The sequence below is a fragment of the Patagioenas fasciata genome, chromosome 3, assembly GCF_037038585.1.
Source record: "Patagioenas fasciata isolate bPatFas1 chromosome 3, bPatFas1.hap1, whole genome shotgun sequence".
NCBI lineage: Eukaryota > Metazoa > Chordata > Aves > Columbiformes > Columbidae > Patagioenas > Patagioenas fasciata.
The window spans coordinates 54,893,442-54,908,370 of NC_092522.1; the positions used below are offsets into that span (position 1 = coordinate 54,893,442).

General features: G+C 39.7%; 1 protein-coding gene across 3 annotated transcripts in view; it reads left to right on the forward strand.

Annotated features, from left to right (window-relative positions):
• Positions 1-14,929, forward strand: part of AGPAT4 (1-acylglycerol-3-phosphate O-acyltransferase 4) — a 92,730-nt gene that overhangs the window by 22,270 nt on the left and 55,531 nt on the right. For 2 of the 3 annotated variants that reach the window (XM_065835395.2, XM_065835394.2), the window contains exon 2: positions 5,536-5,766. The exons of the other annotated variant lie outside the window; for it this stretch is intronic. In XM_065835395.2, coding sequence (XP_065691467.2) covers positions 5,589-5,766 — 178 coding nt within the window. In that variant the 5' untranslated portion in view covers positions 5,536-5,588. The remainder of the gene's footprint in view (positions 1-5,535; positions 5,767-14,929) is intronic. 3 annotated transcript variants of the gene reach the window in all.

Here is a 14,929-nt window from a genome sequence, read left to right on the forward strand (position 1 = left end):
GTAAACATCTTACAGCTTGTTTTGCTGTAATGGGTGTCCCAGAAAAGATTAAGACAGACAATGGCCCTGCCTATGTTAGCCAGAAAGTTAGAACTTTTCTAATGAAATGGGGAGTGAAACACGTTACAGGTATACCTCATTCCCCAACAGGCCAAGGAATCATCGAGAGAGCACATCAAATGATTAAAGGGTATTTGAGCAAACAGAAGCAGGAAGAGTTAGATTGTCAACAGCGTTTAGCAAAGGTGTTGTTTACCTTGAATTATTTATGTCTAACTGGAGATCATGAGGAGCCTCCTGTGATCATTCATCATTATCAGATCAGACTAGGAAGGCAAAACACTTTACCGGAATTCATGGTGAGATATCGTGATCCCACCACTGGATTGTGGAAGGGACCAGTACCTGTTATTTTTAATGGTAGAGGGTATATGTGTCTCTCCACAGATCAAGGTCCATTGTGGGTTCCAAGCCGAGCAGTAAAGCCGGAGTTGAAACAAACTCAACCAAGTCAACTCCCTGCAGCAGAACCTTCGGAGGTCACAGAGTGAGGTGTAACCTTTGCATTGATTTAGCTGTGACATGTATGCGTACTATAGTTATATAAGTAGATCTTTAAACACCACTACCTCTTGAGTAAGTTTATCAACACCCAGCACATCGTTTGTTATAAGTTGAGTATCTTTAAACCAAAGTTCTTGGAATTTGTTTAATCAATCCATTGCGATATTTAAACGGCAATGGAATACCTCAGGTTTATTGCAAAGTGCACTGTTTACGTTGATTGTTGTTGTTATTTATATGTTATGTATAAGTTGTTTTTTATCACATATCAAAAAAGGATTAGAACACACAGCTAATCAATCCTGGCTTGTCCAAAAAGAAAAAAAAAGGAGGAATTGTGGAGAGTCTCTGGCTGTGTGCTGTGAACAAGCCAGGGCTTGATGCGGCTGTGCTACACGGAAGGATTTCCCTGAGACACCAGAGACAAAAGGAAAGTGAACAGAGGCCGCTCTGCTCTCGACCCGGGCTGCAGGAGGGGCGTTGCCGCTGCGCATGAACAGTCTGTGAACAGTGCCCTGCAGCCAATCACCGTAGTGGGGGGGCATGAGTGACTGTGAGTGTAACCAATTGTAGCCTGCACTTGCCGCATGGCCTTTTGGTATAGAGTATATAAGGCTTGGAAAAACGTGGTCTCGGGGACATTGATATTCAGTGTTGTTTAAGAGTTCATTAAAGAGTACGGATGGTAAATTCACATTGAATTAGACTCCTTACTCTCGCCCGGCCCGCCCGTTCGATCAAAGAGCTTATGCCGGCGTCTGGATTCGTCGAATTTGCTACCGCCACAGGGGAGGGTGAGGAAGTGATGCAAACCCTAATTAAGCATGAGGCAAATAGATGGATAATTCATCTTTCAGGCTTGAGAGGGTTTTTTTTGTGTGATATCTACAGATATATTCTCCTTGAAGGTGAATACAGACATGGGTACAACCTTACTTGTGTTAACTTTTGATGCTCACTGACTGAAAGAGGCCTTTGAAAGAGGCCTTGCGTATATATTTCATATACAGAAACATTGTTAGAATGGACTCTGAAATGAAATACAGTGCTGCTATCTGTGCTGTTCTGATGGCAACTGAAATTTACTTAGAGGCACTACTGAAAGTGCTGTAATGTGACCTAAGCATGGTTTCATAGTCTTGATCTTTGTAACTCATCCAAGACTCTGATTTAGATGAGAAAATGCAAAAATTGGCATTGTCATCATCAACTGCTTGGTTGTTCGTAACTTGCAGCAAAGCACATAAGGACTTTATCGAAGAGTAGACACAAGTAAAAACCTTTGCATAGGCTTGAAACATTGCTGTTTTGAAAATAACTGGGTATAGTGCTGTCTTGGCTCCATTTGTAATTGTAGACAATATCAGCTTAGTCCAGGTGCTGTCAGATAGGTACGACATTGCTTTCCACCCTCCAAGGATTCTATTTACTACATAAGCTTTGGATAAGGTGCATGCAGTTCTTTTCTTCATTCTTGTGCTTTCTGTGAAAGTGCAAACAGTAGTGGTTTTTATGGGATCACTAGTTGTAGTCTCAAAACTGTTACAGGCTTTTAAGTATGAAATAGCATTGTTAATTGGCAGCAGCCTCTGCTGGAAGAGAGGTGTTCACCTTCCATATCACTTCTTTGTCCTCCTGGTCTGTTATTCTCAGCAGAGGAAATGCTGAGAGTAGTTGAAGTAGAAAACAGTGGATCTTGCTGAAGAATGAAACTTGGGGGCGGGAGGGAAAGGGTAGGATGGATAGTAATGGAGTTTGCTTTTAAACTTGATCCTGCGATCTCTTAGTCACATGTGTAGATGCTTGTTGACTTGCTCCCTAGACAGACATTTGAGGTTCAAGTCTTTTGTTTTAAATCCAAAGGAAAACTGGTATTAAAGAATGTTGCTATCCGTTTTTGATGCTCTGGCTGGCCTTTTTCTCCTAATTCATTTTAAGGGGTGTTTGATAGAAGAGAACTTCTTGGCAGCTCTCCCATCTTAATAGCTTCTGAGAAAATACATTGATTGGCCCTTTTGTTTTCAAAGCATTGCTGTAATTTTCAGTCATTATCGATAGGGAAATCAGTGTAATTTATTAAACTAGCCTCATGGATTAAGAATTAAAGAGCTGATTCTTCTATCACTTAAACTGGCGTTACATTGATGTTACCCATGAGGAACTTCACTAAGCGGAAGAAGTTCCTATGAACTTCCAGAAGCAAGCTTCTAGACGTCTTTTGTGAGCTTAGAATTGAATCTTGAAAATAAATTTCTACGTTTTTATTGCTTGTACCAAGATGAAACTGCATTTCTTGGAGTCTGGGTAAAAACATTCCAAAAAAAGTATCATATTAAAAACATCTTATAAAAATGAGCTTATGCCTGAGAAACAGAATTCATAGCTAGCACTCTGTAAACAGTGTTTGGGTTGCAAATTTTGTAGGGAAAACAGCTTGCATTTAATCAGAAGATAAAATTAATCTCTCTAATCTACCAACTTTTCAGAAAAGCAAAATGTAAGCAGTGGCTCTAGTTTCTTGTTCGTTTTACAAGCAGGTTAGGTTAGATGCATTTCAGTGGTATTGCTTAAGTAGATTTAGTTTGCCTTTAAAACATGTCTTAGAAGCTTTACAGAAGTGAAATTTGATGACTGAGGTATAAATGCAAAGAATAAATTACTTCCTAACATTCCATTGTGACTTCATAAAATTGTAAGACAGTAATTATGTTTTATCGGGGTCATCTCATCTTTGTTTATTTTGATTCTGTGACGTTTTGCTTTAATGATCCAGTATGAAGTAAATTATTCAAATAAACATAACTTTTTAATGGAGTTTGACTACAGTTACGATGGAAAAAAAAATGAACTGGTGGACTGGCATTCTGGTGAGTTGATCAGCTGCTTACTACAGTAGATTTCTGTTGATTATATTAAATAGTGAATTTTCAGGTTCCCACTGTAGGTAGACAGTGCTTTAATATTATAATTTTTTTTTTTTTTAATCCAGTTCCTTACTGGTATCTGGCAATTATATTAGATTCTGTGGAGTGGAATTAAACAGGCCAGCTGGCACAAAAACTTTTGTCACTAGGGTTTCAGGCACTGCAGAGTCTTTTAAACCATGCACTAGTAAGGAACTGGTTGCTTCCACATTCTGACTGTTCTAAAAGAAGTGATCTAATCCCACAACTTGGTGAAGTACAATCTGTATCTGTCACTGTAAACTTATTCAAACTTATTCAAAACCCGAGTTTCCTTTTTTTTTTTTTTTTAAATGTATTTAGTTATTTGGATGTTAAAGTGTTTGTCTTCAAAGTGCATGATGGAGGGGCTGGGTCATGAATCACTGCAATGGTTCCTACTAGACAACATTTCTCATTCTATTTAGCCTTCAGCAGAAACAAAGCCTTTAGTCAAAGCTCATGCTAATAAATTGTCTGGCACCCTCAGAAACATAGATTTAATGGAATTGTTGGTTAAAGCTGGAAAAGCTTTTTGCAAGTACCATGACAGTGGTTACTACAATGAACAGAGGCCTGTTCTGCTATTTGAACTACATGGTGTCTGCTTTGGTACTGAATAGTACAGCGAGATAAAGGGAACAAAGTCTGTGATACACAAAGGGCACATTTTGTCTACTAATAATAGGCTTGGGATTGCCATAAACTCTTTATATAAATTATACAACAATACAGATTCTCTTTCTTAAATTTTTCTTCACCTTCCTTGCGGTTGAAAACCTGGCTAAATAGCATCCTATCGCTTCGCAGCAGTTCTTGCGTGTGCTCTTTGCTGTGGTTAGCGCAGTCAGCAAGGACAGTAAAACAAATGTTTCAGGACACTGATCTAGACTCAGTGCCTCACATAGTGGCGTCTCATATAAACTAAAAGGATAGGCATAAGGATTTCGTTTTTTCATCAGTTAATTCCCTGGGATGCTGACAGCTGCAGTTTTGTTATTGCCTATGACTGGCACATTTGGAAATACTGTCTCAGGGCTTCTTCCCTGAGCAAACTCTTCTATGCCTCAGAGGGAGAAACAGTGTAAGAATGGAACAAGGTGACAGCACCTCTTACTTAACTGTATTCAAAATATTGGGGTGTTGTCTGCTGAAAGATCATATCTTCATATTTTTTCTCCTAACAAATAAACCTAGCATTGGTGGTAGTGATGGTGGTGGGGGGTCAGTATGGTATTTGGTAGGCCAGAATACTTGGCAGAGGACGCTTCCTCTGAATGTTCAGCTGCTAAGGTCCTTTCCAAAATTATACAAACATTTCTTAAGTAACCTAAGAGTTGATTTTTCTGGAAACACTGCTGGGTCACAGGTCAGTACTGTTATTGATGTTTCCTTTCTGGGCTTATGGAGTATAACTGACAGAATTACAGTGTCAAGGAATAATTGAACAAATTGTGTGTATTGTGCATATCCAAGCTTTTATTCTCTTGCCAAAATCAACTGATATTTGAATGTAACAAGAAAACAAGCCCATAAAGCTAGAATTAAGAGGCTGCTGCTACATCTTGGTTGGGCAGCATAGCTGGCACGGCCTGTAGAGGAAAGCACAACTGAAAACAAAGCTCTAAAGCGTTTACTTGAAAACTGCTCTTGAAGATAGCAGAGGCCACAGTATGTGTCTTATGAAGTACAGACAATTCAAATAAAAATATAAGTGGATTATTTTGCTCATATTTTATCAATAAAGGCCTGATAGAGCAATACTGTGGTCCATGGAATAGCATCGTATGCTCATGGGTTTTGCAGAATTAGGATTGAAATGGGAGAATTAGTATCCAAAGCCTAATGTAAAGTGATTCAAAAATATGTTATTTTCTTTCCATGCTTCCTTTTGCAAATACTGTCATTGGGCCTTTTTTTCTACAGTATCATTAACTTGTATTTAAGTGTTAAACGGAAGTCTGTATTAAACAGTCTGTTTATAGAAATAAATGCACTCTGTAACTGCTGATACTATTTGGTTTTGCAGGTTGTCTTCTGGATTTTGGGTCTGAAGGTACCCTCTTGCTTTCCCAGCAAATCATGGACATCGTTGGCTTTCTGAAGTCTCAATTCATTTGCCACCTTCTGATCTGCTACATATTTATAGTGTCAGGACTGATCATTAACTTCATTCAACTCTTTACACTTATACTTTGGCCAATCAACAAGCAACTGTTCAGGAGGATCAACTGCAGGCTGGCTTACTGCATTTCAAGCCGTAAGATTTTATTTTGATTTTTTTTGAAGTATTTTAATATTTTCTCTTGAGACAATCGGTAGAAAAGTTCTGAAACATTTCATAGTAACCTATTTAAAGGTCATTACTGCTTCCGACAGCAGCTGCTCTGTGTGGAGAGATGTATGCTTTGTTGAAATGTCCTGTTCTGCTGAAATGTTTTGCTCTTTTATATTGGGATATGTGCTTGACTCAGGATGTTGAAGAAAGACTGCCTCTTGTTTAGCTATCCATCATGTTCCATTAAGCCAAATGAGAAATATTGACCAAACAATAGCTGAACTTGCTGAGATGCATTATCTGTAGGCTTACAGTGTTAACAAGTCACTTCCAATAACTGTTTCAATCTTTTTATCATGCATGGTTTTGGTTTTGATCTTGGTTTAAGTGCTTTATGTGTGAGTACTGTTCAGGACTGGGTAGTAACAGCAGAAAAAGGAAAAATGTTTGATTCCATGTGCTTCTTTCTTAAGCCAGTTGTGAACTGTTGTTTCTTTGAATAGGCATTTCAGGCCTTAAGCTGCACCTGTATGTATTCAGTACACACTATAATTTTAGTGTAGAATACAGCAGGTAGCCTGTAAACATTGAAAGAAGCAGGAGTTGCAGTCATTTTTGTTTTCTGAGGGAGATGGGAGCCTAAGCTCAGTATATTACTTGTAGAAAGATCAGACCTTTGTAACCGCTGGGAGATGTGACAATTCACTGACACTTGACTGAACAGGTAATTCCAGTGGAATGAATGAGACCTGTATCTATTTGTTTCTTCTTTGTTAGTCAGAGGTTGGTAGAGTTGCCACCTGTCAACAGTAGATTATCAAAACATTCGTAGTTTTCTTGATATTATCAGTCTGCTTATATATTTGTTTTTAAAGACCTATGACTGCAGTTTCAGCACTGATTTATTGCACTGCATCTTCTGAGTTCCACATAATTGCTCCCACAGCAGGAAACATTCCCCACAGAAGTTGTTAAAAATTGGGGTAATGTGCCTGTGTTCAGTAGCTGGGAGCAGGATGTTAAGGATGTCCACCTTTCAGAGAGATTTCACTGGGCCTTTCTGAAACTCAGAAGTCCTTTCTAAAAATGAAATTGTTGCAAAGTGTATGCCTTTTGAGTCTCCCTAAAGGTTATTCAAGTGTGATGTCACTGTCAATGCCAAGTGACTTATCGATGGTTTCACACAGGGGAAAACAGCCCTCCGACACAGTGTTGAAGAATTGTGTTGCAGAAATGCAGCAAAGTAGCTTCCTTCAGCTCACCTGTTCTGTCACTGGGTATCTGAAAAGGGAAAACATCATTAGTATTTGGAATGAACTGCATGAGAGAGAAATCTGCCGCATGTCTCAAATTGTAAGCCACTAGGGATTATTTATTTCTCATCAGTGAGTCTGATGTGCAACTACTCAAAGCATTTTTATAAGCATACTTGTGATTCAAATTTCAAAGTTGCATCAGCATGTATAGGCCCAAATAAATCGGGGGTGCTATTTTATTATTTCTGTAATAAAAAGACCATATTCCTGCTGAAAAATTTCATTTTTGATGTCCATGTGTATATCCCTGAAGTACTGAATTTGCAAGTACTATTAATTTGTATATACAAACAGTGGCATGACTATGGCCAGATTTCTACCGTTTTTATGGTAGCTTAGTATATGCTTGAAGCTGCGGAATGTAGAAAATACCATACAGCTGTATACAGCTATATATAGGTCTGGTATGATTATTTTTCATGCAATACCTTCTGCTCCATTCTTACTTTTGGCTACTTAGTGCAAGAGACATCAGCTATGCTAGAGTCTCCAGACTGAATCCTTTAGCTGCCCTCAATCTAGTCTAATTTATACTGGGGGCTGGTCACTGTAAGAGTGAGTAATACTACATGCTTGTCCTTGGTTGGGTAGATGGCTTTGTACTCAGAGTTGCTGAACTGGTCTTCAGTGTTGATGTTACTGGAAAAGGTTGTGTTGTGAGATTTTTGCCCAACCATGCTCAGAACAATCTATCTCTTGGAGAAAGACAGTTATTTTAGCTTTACAGCAGAGCGAGCTAGCATTTGATATGAGTCGTCCTCATCTGAATGATATCTGAAAAAGGGAAAATGATAGTTAATTAAAAAAAAAATGTTTGGGAGAACTGAATAATAAAGTAGACCAAATAAAGGGGTGTTTTTGTAGCAGTGTATATGTAAGATAATGCTTTTGGGGGGCCATTGGCATGCTGAATAATAAATAACTTCAGTCTGTATGGGTCTGGTGAAAGTCATGGAAACAGCTTATGGTTTGAGACAATGAAGCTTAGCCTTGGAGAATGTAGAGAGACATGTGCTTTGCAATGGTGAGAAGCATCATGTTGCTTTCGAGTGGCTAGAACAGCCTGAGTCAGCAGGTCAACCAAGAGTGAAACAGAGTGTGCATGGTTTAGCTTAAGAATGGAATGAAAGCAGCAGCTGCCTGTAGATCTTGCAGGTTCAGCCAGTTTCCATTTGATGTCAAAGGTAGAGATAAGTGATTCTATAAAATCAGGGGAGAGCATTTAATCTTTGACGCTATGGTCTTTGGGAAAGTTATTTTTTTGTATTTCGAGCAGTGGCGGAATTTTCTTCCAACCTGTGTCTTCCTGTCTCCTTTCTAATATAGCAACATAATATTCTTACTTCTCCACATGCAATGTCTGTTGTCATACTGCATATAGGAAGCTAAACTGCTATTGTGATTAATGATTTGTCCATAGTTCAGTAGTCCAACATGAGTTGGGGTGCTTGTCTGTTTACATGAATCCAGCTACACTAGCTCAAGTAAAAGTATTCATAGAATCATTTTGCTTGGAAAAGACTCTTGTGATCATCAAGTCCAACCATTAACCTAACCCTACCAAGTCCAACCATGTCCCTAAGCACCACATCTACACGTCTTTTAAATGCCTTCAGGGATGGTGATTCAGCCACTTCCCTGGCAGCTTGTTCCAATGCTCAACAGCTGTTTCCATGAAGAAATTTTTCCTAATACCCAACCTAAACTTCCCCTGGTGCAAATTAAGGTGATTTCCTCTTGTCCTATCACTTGCTACTTGGGAGAAGAGACCTACAAGCTCCTTTCAGGTAGTTGTAGAGAGCGGTGAGTTCTCCCCTCAGCCTCCTTTTCTCCAGGCTGAACAGCCCCAGTTCCCTCAGCTGCTCCTCATAAGAGTTGTGCTCCAGACCCTTCACCAGCTTCATACCATAAAATGACGGTATAGAGTAACTGTGGTTTGGTAGTTGAGGACATGGAGCTGTGTAAGCTGCCACTTCTTTACTGTATGGCAACAGCACTACAGCTGCTCACTGTAGCTACTGACAATCCAGCAGGCTAAAGCCATAGACTTTGAACAGAGACTTTATCAGTGCAAGTTAGAGAAGAGGTAGAAACCTGCTTTCTGGTTTGAATTTACAGTGGAAAGGATTAACTAGAGCAACAACTTGCTTTTAATGGAACAGAGCAGGTCTAACAGCACACACCAAATTACATTCAATAACGGGTATTGAGAAGTTGTTGTCTTCAGACCAATTGTGAATCCTGGGTCGATCACAGACGGTGAGTTCAGCTTCTCTACTGACCTGCTTTATTATGTATTAGCACTGGGGAAAACTTTCTAATTGACAGTGTTGCAAATGAAAGAATCGGTTCAGATAAACTGCTGTTTTTTCTGCCATGACTTTTTATGACATTTGAATTGGGTAAATATTCTTTAATTGCAGATTAGAAGCCTTGTTCAGATCAAGTCTCCTGCTCCCTACAAGGTGTGTTATCCATTCATCAGATTGCAGTTTGTGTTGCTTTTTTATCTCCAAGATACTTTTCTTGTTTTGCTATGAATAAACTCTTCCTGTTTGATCCCATTATCCCATCTGACAAATATCTGCAAGGTAATGGTTAGTTCTAATGCTCCTTTGTATGTCTCAGCCTTTACTGAAGAGTGTTAATTCCAGAGAGTGGACATTCATCTTGAAAAGAACAGACTTTTGTCTGTGTTCATCTTGAAATGAGCTAAAACTCTATTAAGGGTTACACACTGTGTTGTTAGTTTAAAGAAATAAATAAAAGCATACAAACAAAACCTAAAGAAAAAAACAAAGCCTTTGAGCTTCTAACTTTCAGAAAATATTTTCTGGCTCCAAAGTGTGTATTCACTGACTGGTTCATCTGCTTGTTAATCCCCCTGTTTTAAAATTACAACCCTGATAAACTCTCACTAATGCTGGATTCCACAGAGTGCACCTCTAATAAGGAAGTTGAACACTACAAACCTCAACATGGAGGTAACAATAAAAGAAAAGGTCTTAAAAATAACTGTACTTGGAAGACGGCATTACAAAGGTTGGGCAAGCAGTCAATCTTATTTTTTTTTTAAATAATTTGGGGACATCTTGTCCTCAGTGTCTTTTTCGAAAAGACTGAGCACCAAGGTACATGCCAAGGAAGGAAGCACTTAATATGGAATACATTGCAGTTCTCACGGATGCTGTTTGTGCCTGAATTAGAAGAGGTGGGAATACATCTTCCTCTTCCCCCTTATCTGAGGACATGAAACCACCACAAAAAGTACATGAGGCTTTTCTGCACTAGCTTGTAAAGTTGGCCAGACGCATAAGGGGAACATGTTGTCTGGGCTATGAGTGCCATGCGCAGGGACTGCACAGTGTGCTGGGGCCGTGGTTTGTACTTGCTGAACCAGTTTGTGCTGGGTGGACTGGTGCAGGGCTACCCAGGGGCAAGCAGGGTGTGCTGGGCTCCCACGGGCTGTTTGCGTCATGACACTGCCGTGGGCCAAGACCATGAGAAAGGGACCTGCACATCCAGGCTTCTGTAGTGGTGTGGGGTGTACTTACTCAGGAAGGGATTTGCCTGTGAGTGGGGCAGTGGTTGATAACTTGCCTTCTTGCTGTGATGAGGGGAAAATTAGCTTCTCCTTGTGCTGAGATGCACCTCGTTGCTCCAGGGTGAGTGGCAAACTGGCCTCCTGCTGACTTTCTGCATGAGCTGAACTTTGCATCGGCAAAAGATCTGCCAACAACAGCGGAGTCATGTAGACAGGTGCATAAGGGTTTTGAAAGCAATTGATTTAGCTTCTAATCTGCCTTCATAAATAAATGATTGTAGTACTAATGCCTATTCTTGTGTGATGAAAGGGGTGTTATTACACCACTGGGTAAAGTTACATTATGTAGACTGCAGTTTGTAAATCCCTCTGAGGGAAAGACCCTTTGCATGGAAAGAGGCACCCTGGTGCTTGCTCATTGACTGCAGCAAAACCAAGATGGAAACTTATGCTTCTTATGGCTGAGCTTTCTAGAAACAAAACCAGAGGAAATTGAGAACTGCTTTAAGTTCATCATTTTGGCTGGCTGTTATGTGGCAGTAAAGCCAATTCCTTCCATGTAGAACTATGAGCTTTGCAATGTGAGAACTGGGTATCCAGCTAAGGCTCTGTGGCAGTATTAGGGCCATGTTAATCCTCAAGATTATTTTATTTCCCCAAACAACCCACTGTCCGCTTGGAGTTCAGAGGAGCCCTTGGCCATTTTGTTTGCTGTTAGTTTGAGGTGATGCTGGGGCAGATAGGAGAATTATCTCCTCTGATACAGTTAAATAGGTGGGAAATGGTGGGAAGCAAGAGGGCCCTGGAGAAGCAGGGCTTTCTTCTTCCTCTGCTTCCCTCTACCACCATCTTAGACTACAGAGGAAGCAGTCTGCTGTTGTTCAGCGTATGTCACAGTGTCCTTAATATAATCCTGCAGTGTTTTATATATAAAGCAAACTGAGTTATGCTTGTTATGTAGATCAAGCAAAGAGCTTTCACAGGGCACTTAGGTCTGCTTTCTTAGCCTGTTTGCAACATTGCTTTGAGTATTGTGTGCAAAATTACTTTTTCCTCAATTGCTACTTGTCCGTATAAACCTTTGTTATCTTGGTTCCACACACCACATCTGTATGAAGCCACTAGTAAATGCTATTAAAAGTTTACAACAAATATTGCAAGAAAATTGGAGGCCAGATTTCATAGTAATGCAAAGAGAAAAATGTTGATTTGAACCTTTGGAGAGCTAGACCATCACTTTAGCCTTCTTGCTTTCCTTTAAGCCGTGCCATGGGGATGATTATAGAAACAGAGTGTACTAAGGAAATGCTCATGTTAGTTTTAATGTAAATAAACTCTACTACTGAGGGCAGGATAGTTATGGTAGCACAGAGATCTGAGTAGGCAGGTACCAAAGTACCTGCGCAGAAGGTGAGCTGTTTGGTGTAGCCTACATTGAGCTCCATGACACTGTGGCAGCTTTGTTCTCAGCACTTGGGCTACCTTGATTATGGCTACCTTGATTATCTCCAGACAAACCATTGCCATACCTCTTTTCTGTAATGTAGTTTTAGGTGTCCTCCCATATTCACTGCAAATCTGAAGGGGTTTGCATGTCAGACTGGGAGTATCCTGCTTCTAAGTTCTAGTCATCAATGTCGATCACTGAGCTGTATACAATAAGGTGGATTATTAGCTTTCTCCAAAATCTTCTTTTGTTAAAATGATGGATATCACTGACTCTTTGGAATTTTTTGCTCTCAAAAAATGATTTTATGGGCGTATATTGTATATGACAGATTTTGTTAAATATAAAATATGCTTGGAGCTGAGAAGAGTATATATATATATATATATGTGTATGTCATTATATGGTAATGTTTAATCGTCTAACTTGCTTTTTCTTCCCTTCCTTATAAGTAATGTAGTAACATGCTTAGTACTGCATCATAAAAAAGATCTAGTCAAAAATGAGCAAAGTGACAGGCGTGATCTCACCTTTTGTTACTTGCAAGGGCAATAGAATGGGAGAAAGCAGCATCTGATTTACTGAAGCTGTCAAAGTAGGGGCAGAAGGAGGTATTCCTCTCATTTAAAAATAATACATGACAACTTATGAACTCTGTTATTGTTAGCTTCTACAGCTAGATTGCCTTTTCACGTTAAGAAAAAATAATTCCGTTAATATGGGGTGAGGCTATGTTCCCGTTTTAAACAGTCAGTGTATCTAAATTTTATTATTTCAAGATTTTGGTTTTGTTTTCCCAAAACATATGAATGATCAACAATCTTGCAAAGAGCTCTCTTGATTGTACCTCTCCTGAAAACGTCTGTTGGTAAACAACATGTATCAGTATTTGTTTACAAAATAATTCTGAGAAATCAGTAGATTAAATGTTTCAAGCTATGAAGTATGCCGCAGCCTGTAGTGATGTGTTTTACAGCTCTTGCTTGCTTCATGCATTCAAGGAACTGGGGCTGTTTAGCCTGGAGAAAAGGAGGCTGAGGGGAGACCTTATCACTGTCTACAACTACCTGAAAGGAGGTTGTAGTGTGGAGGGTGTTGGTCTCCCAAGTAGCAAGTGATAGGACACGAGGAAATGGCATCAAGTTGCACCAGGGGAGGTTTAGATTGGGTATTAGGAATAAATTCTTCATGGAAAGGGTTGTCAGGCATTGGAACAGGCTGCCCAGGGAAGTGATGGAGTCACAATCCTTGGAGGTGTTTAAAAGGTGTGTAGATGAGATTCTTAGGGACATGGTTTAGTGCTAGACTTAGGTTATGGTTGGACTCGATGATCTTGAAGGTCTCTTTCAACCAAAATGATTCTGTCATTCTGGGGTCTGAGTATTCTTTTGGGGGCAGGGGGCCAGAAAGCAGACTTAGAGATGTAAGCTATAATACTGAAATATGAACCCCTTGACCCTTCAAGTGGAAGGCGTAATGCCATTCATAAAATCAGTCAGGATCCATTCTATAATAGCAGTAATGTGGAGACCACACTATTTTTGTTTGCGGATGTGTTTCTGAAATATTTTCTTTCTGTTGCTGAGTATTCTCTTGTCATATAATGGCATGTTCCCCAGTATCCCACTGTTCAGTTGTCTGAATTATTGTCCCACAAGCTTGTATGTGCATGACCACATATGAGCATATACAGTTTCTTTCTACCGTATTTGCTCTTACAGTTGATTTCCCTTTTGAAGCCTTCCAGAGAGTCCAGGTAGATCTCTATCATCCTGAAATGAGTTTTGCCCTCAGGAAAGTATTAGTTTCCTTTGCTTTGACAATGTCAATATTTTGTTAGAGTAGAAGTTGTCTCCTCCAAAGTATCACCTACTCTGATTTGTTAATGCCTTCCTCCAGCCTGTTTCTTAATACCTTTTTATATCTGTTATGTACTTTTGGCAATGCTGCTGGTTATCTGTACAGTTCCCCACTGAGACCGAATCTTGCTTCTCTACCTTAATTTGGAAGGACTGAAGGAGCCGATCGCTGCAGTAGGTTCTCCATTATTTTGCTGGTAGAGTAAGGTAATGTTTTTGTTTTGTGCATTCATCACAACTTGAACTCCCTTTTTCCCATTGAAATTACATTCATCACTATGAATAAACCCTCTGCAGTGTGTAGTAAATAACCGCCATATTTTGTCTGCTACCATTGACTGGCTATATCAACTAATAACATTCCAGTCCCTCTCATTTTATGCCACTGGCAAGTGTAGTTACCCTGTTTTCAGAGTGGTTCAGGTATTGACAGTGAGCTTTAGTGGATCAACCAAAGCTATAAATACACACTGACTGCAGGCATGCTGTGTGAGTGCAGCGCTGGTCTGTCCATGAAGGTGTGTGACTGAACAGCATCTGTGCATGGGGGTGGCAGGGAAGCAATAGGAAGCGAACCACATTCTGTTTGGTGTCTGGCATCTTTCATCACAAAGTTTCTAGCACCTTTCATTAAGCACTGAATCTGGCCAGCAAGCCTCCTAGATTCCTGAACTGGGGTAAATTTGGACTGTGTATGAAAGTACTTCCATATGACATGACTCAGGAAGATCATATCTAATGATCCAAGTCATAGCACAGAATATGAAGACATTCATGTTGTACAAGTTTGCTACTATGGTTGTTTATTCATGAAGGGTGAAAATCGCGATTAGAGATTTTAATTACTAAAATGGTACTAAATCTGAATGGTAGTCTCTTGACCCTATGTCACCCTCCAGAAAAGATGCCCATTGATCATCATCACCAGTTATAAATACAAACTAGAAGTAACCCAACCCTATCTGGGGAAGAAAACTAC